Source organism: Punica granatum, chromosome 3 (genome assembly GCF_007655135.1).
Source record: "Punica granatum isolate Tunisia-2019 chromosome 3, ASM765513v2, whole genome shotgun sequence".
NCBI classification, from domain to species: Eukaryota; Viridiplantae; Streptophyta; class Magnoliopsida; order Myrtales; family Lythraceae; genus Punica; species Punica granatum.
The window spans coordinates 27,560,584-27,569,155 of NC_045129.1; the positions used below are offsets into that span (position 1 = coordinate 27,560,584).

The window sequence follows — 8,572 nt, forward strand, 5'->3', positions numbered from 1 at the left end:
GTTGGTTCTACCCTCCACCCTTCTTTCTTACCCAGTTCTGGTTTGTGAGCTTATCATGGAACCGGTTGGTTTGCATTCGGTCATTATTTCACTCGCGCTCACCGTGTGGTTTGAAATAGAACAAAAATGAAATTAAGATGCGCGCTCAGTGTATAGGGGAATTGAACCCCGTGATTGATGGTTGAGGCGTTAGACCCCATGCGCATTACGTCCTAGGAATTTAGGCTCGACCCGCATAACAACAAGTGAAAAAATGTAACAAGCAATCACAAATAAACAAACAAGAGGGTTTGTTATTGCCGAATTTATGTGAGTTAACCGATTATTAACCGGGGTATCTTGGCATGCAAATCCTACCCTAAAGCAGACAAACGCATGTAGGGTGTAAATCAGTCGAGGACCATCCCGAGAGGGTATTTCGCATTTGGAGTTATTTTCTAGGACCTGACAGACATGATATCTGTAGTCAAGTCTTGTGTTTGTGGGTTGCTTTTAGGATTGTTATGTATTGTGATACTACAGTTGTTACAGGTTATTACAAAACATGTATTTTGCCCGAAAATCCTAAAACTTAATGCCTAACCCACTATTGTCCATTCTTGTCTTAAGCCAAGTGCACGATTAGTCTGGTATTCGTATTTTGGGCCAAAATACCTAAAACTATATTAAGGTAACAGAAACTCATCGGTTGGATAGGGAAGGCTACGAAGATGAACCTGCGACTAGACAAGTAGCCTGTCCTTAACCTAGTACCGTAGTATTTCTCTTATCCTAATCCTAAGGGTGTCGCTAAATTGCGAATAGACGATTTTGCCCTTGTAGTAAAAATTGTTTTAGAAAAGAGAAATTATGCGTTGCGAGCCACCTCGGCCTGTGACCAGCGTCGACCAATTCCTTGGATCTTCCAAGGTTGTGCAAGAACCCCGAAAGAGCCAAAGAACAGGTCAATCTATTCGGAAGTGATCTAAAAAAACTTTCACGCCCCGATCTGAGTTACCTAAAATCAGATGAGACCTCAAGCCAGGACGTGCAAATCCTTTCTAAACGTCCATGCTACATCATACTGCGTGTATTGGGTTTTCTAAAATTGCGAGTTTCGAAAAGGGCACTAAAACATGTTTGTAACCTATCGACGCATGTTACCGCTTAATTATCAATTTGTGTAATATTACTAGAGCCAAGTGAGTTAATCAGTCGCATGAACGTCCCAAGTTTCCCGTTGGTGAAATTATTGATTACGTTAATTAAAATTTGCTGAATGCTTTAATTTACGGATTTTGAGCTGTCGAAATAGCCATTGGTGGACTACCCGATAAACTTTAATTTCTGACCGTCTTGAAATTAAATCCAATTTTTAACCGACTTTACGTGATTAAACCGATTCATGTGGAGTTTCAATAAAAAATGTATTCAAACATGATGAGGCACATGAACACGACACAATGGTCACAACAAAACTTAATTTTCCGGTTTATCATCTAATCAAAAGCCAAATAAAAAAAAACAGTGGCACACAATCATATATCAATCATGATTATAACATACATTTTACAAATTGCCCAAGGACTGAATTGAAATAATTTCAAATGAACTGGGGCTTATTTAAAAATTTGGCAAAAATCTCAGCGGCTGATTTGGAACAATTCAAAAAGTCAGGGGTTGCCTTGGAAAAGAGTAGTGTCGCAGGGACTGAACTGAAACAGATTGAAAAGTTTTCGGAACTAATCTGGATAGTATGAAAAGTTATGTGGCTAAGCGAAAAATATTGAAAGTAGCCCAAGATTTGATTGAAACAAATTTGAAAGTTTAAGACTAATCTGGAAAAATGAAAAGAGTCGCAGGGACTGAACTGAAACAGATTGAAAAGTTTCTTGAATTGATTTGAATCGTCTGAAAAATTATGTGATTGAGCGGGAAATATTGAAAATGGCCCGGGATTTGATTGAAATAGATTTGAAAGTTTAGGACTGATCTGGAAAAGTGAAAAGAGTCGCAAGGACTGAACCGAAACAGATTGAAAAGTTTCTTGGACTGATTTGAATCGTCTGGAAAATTCTAGGGCTGGGCGGAATGTATTGAAAATGACCCAGAATTTGATTGAAGTCTCACAGGGACTGAACTGAAACACATTGAAAACTTTGTAAAACCAGGTCTTGAAAAAAAAATCTCACTCATCATCACGGTTCATAAGACTCACTTTACCACTCGTTTCCCGAGTTATCACGCAATCACATCAAATGGGAGTCCTGCACATGCCACTAAGATCGATGAATTGTACCTTATCCTAGGATCGATTAGCTTGGAAGATCCCACGACAACTTCAGACCCAAATGACCTTCAAGTCAAGATCGATCTGAGCATAGATCGACCTATACATCGTCTTCGAGCCCCCACCGACATCGACCTACTATCTTGTTGTCTCTCCACCTTTCTTCTCCTCCGATGACATTCAAGAAAATGGAAAGGAAACGAGGAGAAGGGACGAGGTAGGAAATGATGATTCTAAATTATTAGAACCAACAAAAGGGGCAAATCAAGCACCAGATCAACACTCGCTTCACTTGTCATTCACGAATCAATTAAGTTTTCTCATGCTTTATCATGCATTTATCATCCTCATTTCACCATCAGCATGAGAAAGAGTAAGTTACGTGGGCCTAAACGTTGAAAAATCTTTCCTACTCCTCATATGTGATCAAAACGGGACTCAAAGATTCAAATATCAAATCGATCCAAGGCTGAAAAATGTTGTACATTGACATCAAAAAGGCCAAGATGATACAAAATGTAATGGGAAGCGGCCCTAAGGTGTCTAGACGTGAGAAGGACTTGTAACATGATATAAAGAGAGACAAAACGGTCCTTTAAGCTCCCTAAATGGTCTTGACCAGAATCTAATGGTCCCCTAAGTCAAACATCAAGCAAACCATTCTCCATCTACATATCATGCAAATCTCAATCTCCGTCATCATCGTAATTCAGCCACGCATTTAGATATGGTATTAAGCCCACAAGATCATGACGAAACTATTCCAAATCGGTCAAACAAACATCAAGCATTTTAGCCGATAACAAAAGCTCGTCAATAAGTTGTCAAAGTCGAGCTAAACATGCCCAAATCAGTTAAAGGAACAACATGCATATCAGCCCACATAGTGAGCTCGGTTTAAAGTCAACGAAATCATGCCAAATAAGCTCGAAATTATCAAAGAACTGTAATATGATTCAGCCACCATCTAAGATGTGAATTCAAGATTTTGGAATCAAGCAAATCTCCACAAAATCACCAAAGAAAACAAACTACAGCTTAACATAGACTTCAAACCAGAAAGATTGAGCAAAACATTCCTAAGGTGGTCGATAATTGTTGCACGATTCAGCTCAATGACAAACATCCAAGCTCGGGGAGAAGAATCTCACCAAACCTCACCATTTTGGCTCACGGATGGGCTTTGGAGATGCTACTCGGGGGCTCAAGGCTAAGCTCGTGGGTACTCAGATCTGCAAAAAGAATGGGGAAAAAATGATAGCACAGCAGTAGGTGGCTAAGTATTGCACAGAGAACGAGAGGAAAAAAGAGAGAGATCGAGGCTTAGCTTAGCTTGGGGAGTTGCGAGCTGAAGCTCATGCATGAGTTGAGGAGGAAACTCAAAATCACCGAGGAGGCGACATCGGAGCTTATGATGCTGGCCTAGGCTTCGACAGAAAGAGAAAAAGCTCGCAGGCGAGCCGTTCGAGCTTGATGGCGGAGGAGGCTGCGAAATCGAGTTCCCCAGAGGAGGGAGCGTTGCGAGAGTAACGTCAAGGAGAAGAGCTGCTACAGAGATGGTGTCACGATGGACTGAAAATCCTCAACATGCCGAGAGGTCGGGGCCAAGATGAAACCGTCGTCATCTCAGGTCATCGATGCTTCCAGCACCAAGAAGAAACGGAGAGTGGATGGATGCTCGAAGCCGAGGAGCAGCAAGGGATGGCATTCATGGAGAAGTGATGGTGGCGTGAGTTGTTGTTTCGTGTTCTTAGGGAGCCACCTGAGTTGAGAGAAAACGTGAGGAAAAGAGGGGGTCCGAGAGAGAACTCGAGCTAGGGGCAAGGTCCAGCTGAGAGGGCCAGAAGGAGGCCAAGGAGAAAGTGTCCGTGAGCTAGAATGATGGGGAATTTTATTAATTAGCAAGTAATAGTTGCAATAATCTAGAATGTTCAAATTCTAGAAGTCTATAATATTCTAGGTCAGTTATGTGCGTCTTTTTGAAGTCATTCAGTCACTAAATGTAGGCAAATTAGATAGCACTGGAAAGCTCCGGAAGTCTAGTTTCCAGAACATTAAACGATTTATCAATCAGAGCTTTCCAGAAGAAGTTATGTTGAATTTACTAGAGGGTGCCAGAGCAGAATCCAAGATGAAGTGTGTAGAAGGATCTAAACTAAGTGTGAGTCTAAGCCAAATTAGTATAAATAGGGGACCTCATATGGATATAAGCAAGTGTTTTTGAGTGAATGAAATTATCCATTGTGACTCAAATTTGAGTTCTCTCGACCCAGTGTGTCTCGGGTGGATTCTTGATATATACTTTGTCTTTCTATCTCGTTGCTCTTGGGGGCTTGGCTCTCTTCTCTTCCTTTCCGCCATCAGATTGGTATCAGAGCCACGGTTCTTTCCATGGCGAACCGTCGACATAGAGTACCCGACGTCAACGTGGCTCCCACGAAGCGTGACCTTCATGATGTCGAGATGGATGAGCTGAGGAGGCAAGTGCAACAACTCCAACAGCAACTTGAGCATCTCCAAGCTAGAAACCGTGAGTCACGTCATGGTTCGGATGTTAGCGAGGTTGGGGAGGTTAACCCTTTCCATGACGAAGATGCTGATTTGTCTACCGAAAGGGCTTCTTCTCGACTTGGCCGGAGGAATCGTTTTGAGGATTATGGCGTCAAAGTCGACATTCCCAACTTTGAAGGTCAAATGCACCCATAAGATTTCATTGATTGGTTGGCTACCGTTGAACGAGTCTTCGACTTCAAGAACATTTCCGAAGAAAAGAAGGTGAAGTTAGTCACCATCAAATTGAAAAAACATGCTTCAGTTTGGTGGGAGAACTTGAAGAGGTGTCGAGAACGTGAAGGAAAACAAAGGATTGTGACGTGGGAAAAGATGAAACAGGAGCTCAAGAAGAAGTTTCTTCTCGCGAGCTACAAGCAAGATATTTTCTCTCGGCTCTACAACTTCAAGCAAGAAGAGTTGACCGTAGAGGAATACACCACGGAGTTTGAGCATCTCATGATAAAGTGCGATATCGTGGAGCCCGAGGAACAAACCATTGCTCGGTACCTTGGCGGTCTTCGATCCAAGATTCGTAACGTGGTCCAATTGCAACCTTATTGAACTTTCGAGGATGTTTGCAAGCTGGGCGTTCGTGTGGAGAAGCAATCTAAGGAGAAGAGTACTCATGAGACCTTGGGAAGAGACGGGGTCTCTAACCAGGGGAGTGCTCCGACTCCGAAGTCATCATCGACTGGTAAGGCTTCTTCTTCCAAGGCTACATCCGCACAAGGTGGCACTTCTCGTAACACTTCAAGCACGATATCAAAACAATGCTTTAAGTGTCGAGGATTTGGTCACATCGCTTCTGAGTGCCCGAATCGGAAGATTATTTCCTTAGTGGAGGAAGCTAATGATGAGCCGGTGTACGACACTTACAACGACGAGGAGAATGAGGTTGAGCAAGAAGAGGTCACTTATGGTTATTAAGGGGAGGCTCTCGTCGTTCAACGCATCTTGAAGTCCGCACATGTTGAGGATGATAAGTGGTTGCGGCATAACATCTTCCACACCCGGTGCACTTCTCATGGCAAAATGTGCACGGTCATTATCGATAGTGGGAGTTGTGAGAATGTCGTTTCCACTACCATGGTGGAAAAGTTGCACCTCAAGGTGGAGCCTCATCCGGATCCGTACAAGCTCTCTTGGCTTAAAAAAGGTAACGACATTCATGTCAATAAACGTTGTTTGGTGCAATTCTCTATTGGCACGCATTATAAGGATGAGATTATGTGCGATGTGGTTCCCATGGATGTGTGTCATTTACTTCTTGGACGGCCGTGGTTATATGATCGAAGGGTGATTTATGATGGCTTTAAGAACACTTACTCCTTTGTCAAGGAAGGTGTCAAGATTATTCTAGAACCTTGTAGAATGGAGGACAAGTCTAAGGCCGTCACCGGAGAAGAGAGCTCTTATCTCTCCAAATCTCAATTTCTCCAAGTCATGGATCGTTCTTCGGAGGCTTATGCACTCGTGCTCTTGGAGGAGAATGAAGAACGAGGGGATATTCCACCCGTAGTGAAGTCTTTGCTCGAAGAATTTCGGGATGTGGTGCCCAATGAGATTCCGTCGGGACTTCCTCCCATGCGGGATATCCAACATCATATTGATTTGGTGCCCGGGGCTGCTATCCCAAGTAAGGCGGCGTATCGAATAAGTCCAAAGGAACATGAGTAGTTTCAACGCCAAGTCGACAAACTTTTGCATAAGGGGTTGATTCGGGAAAGTTTGAGCTCTTGTGCGATTCCCGCTCTTCTCGTGCCAAAGAAGGATAGATCTTGGATGATGTGCATTGATAGTCGGAATGTGAACAAGATCACCATCAAATATCGCTTTCTAATACCGCGACTTGATGATTTGCTTAATCAACTTCATGGAGCTTCGGTCTTTTCCAAAATCGACTTTAGGAGCGGATATCATCAAATTCGAATGCGTTCCGGAGACGAGTGGAATACGGCATTCAAGACGAGAGATGGTCTCTATGAGTGGCTAGTTATGTCATTCGGCCTCTCTAATGCCCCGAGTACTTTCATGCGCCTCATGAACCATGTGTTGAAAGCTTCCATCGGCAAGTTCTTGGTCGTCTACTTTGACGATATTTTGATCTATAGTACCAGCGTGGAGGAGCACCTGGAGCATCTTCGAGAGCTCTTTAAGGTGCTTCAAGAGCAACGCCTATATGCCAACCTCAAGAAGTGTCACTTCCTTACAAAAAGTGTCAACTTATTGGGTTATATTGTCTCTCAAGAAGGGATTTGCATGGATCCAAGTAAAGTGGAGGCGATCGTAAATTGGCCGACTCCAAGATCTCTCTAAGAGGTCCGGAGTTTCCATGGGCTAGCTCCTTTCTATCGGAAGTTCATTGTGGGGTTTAGCACTCTTGTCGCTCCTATCACGGAGTGCTTGAAAGGAGGTGTATTCAAGTGGGACGAGGTGGCTCAAAAGAGTTTCGAGCTAATAAAGAAGAAGATGACGGAGACACCACTTCTTGTCTTGCCTGACTTTGAGAAAGCCTTCGAGGTATGTTGCGATGCTTCGAATGTGGGAATTGGAGCCGTTCTTTCTCAAGAAGGCAAACCACTTGCTTTCTTTAGTGAGAAGTTGAATGGACCGAGGAGGAATTATTCAACGTACGACAAGGAGTTTTATGCCATTGTTCGAGCTTTGGCCAATTGGAGGCATTATCTTATTTCGAAGGAATTTGTGCTCTTCTCGGACCATGAGGCGTTGAAGTACATTAATGGCCAGCATAAGCTCAACAATCGCCATGCCTAGTGGGTGGAGTTTCTACAAGCCTACACATTCGTGATCAAGCATAAGAGCGGCATTCAAAACCAAGTCGCCGATACTTTGAGTCGGAGGTGTGGATTGCTTTCATCTATGCAAGTAAAGGTGTTGGGGTTCGAGATCATCAAGGAGCTTTATGAGGAGGATGTTGATTTCTCCAAGACATGGCGTGAATGTTCCAAAGGCCCTTGGAAGGACTTTCTCGTACATGATGACTATCTTTTCAAGTCCAATAAGTTGTGCATTCCTCAATGTTCTTTGAGAGAGGCCATCATCAAAGAAGCTCACGAGGGAGGACTTGGAGGTCACTTTGGGCGAGATAAAACGCTTGCTCTTATTGATGTGCAATTCTATTGACCGAATATAATCCGAGACGTATCGAGACATGTGGAGCGCTGCAAAACATGTCACATTGCTAAGGCTCATTCTCAAAATACGGGCTTTTACACTCCACTTCCAATCCTCAATGCACCTTAGGAAGATGTGAGCATTGATTTCGTGGTGGGATTACCAAGGACACAAAGGAACAAAGGCTCGGTCATGGTGGTGGTGGTGGATCGATTCTCTAAGATGGCGCACTTCATTCCGTGCCTTAAGACCATGGATGCATCTCATGTTGCGGATCTTTACTTCAGAGAGATTGTCAAGCTTCATGGCATTCCGAGGACCATCACTTCTGATCGTGATACGAAGTTTATGAGTCACTTTTGGCGTACGCTTTGGAGAAAGCTTGGAACTACTCTTCAATTTAGTTCCTCCCATCATCCTCAAACCAATGGCCAAACGGAGGTGGTTAATCGAAGTTTGGGAAGCTTGCTAAGGTCCTTGGTGAAAGGAAATATTCGTCAATGGGACATGGTGCTGCCTCAAGCGGAGTTTGCTTATAACCGGTCTCAAAGCAAGTCTACCGGTAAGAGCCCATTCGAGGTTGTTTATGGATCTAATCCTATTGGTCCGTTGGAT

At 43.4% G+C, this 8,572-nt stretch overlaps 1 protein-coding gene across 1 annotated transcript; it reads left to right on the plus strand.

Annotated features, from left to right (window-relative positions):
* Window positions 1-5,908: 5,908 nt before the first annotated feature.
* On the plus strand, window positions 5,909-6,499 carry LOC116200490. The gene has a single exon (XM_031531340.1). The coding sequence runs from the start codon at window positions 5,909-5,911 to the stop codon at window positions 6,497-6,499; it is 591 nt and encodes a 196-aa protein (XP_031387200.1).
* The last annotated feature ends 2,073 nt before the right edge of the window (window positions 6,500-8,572 follow it).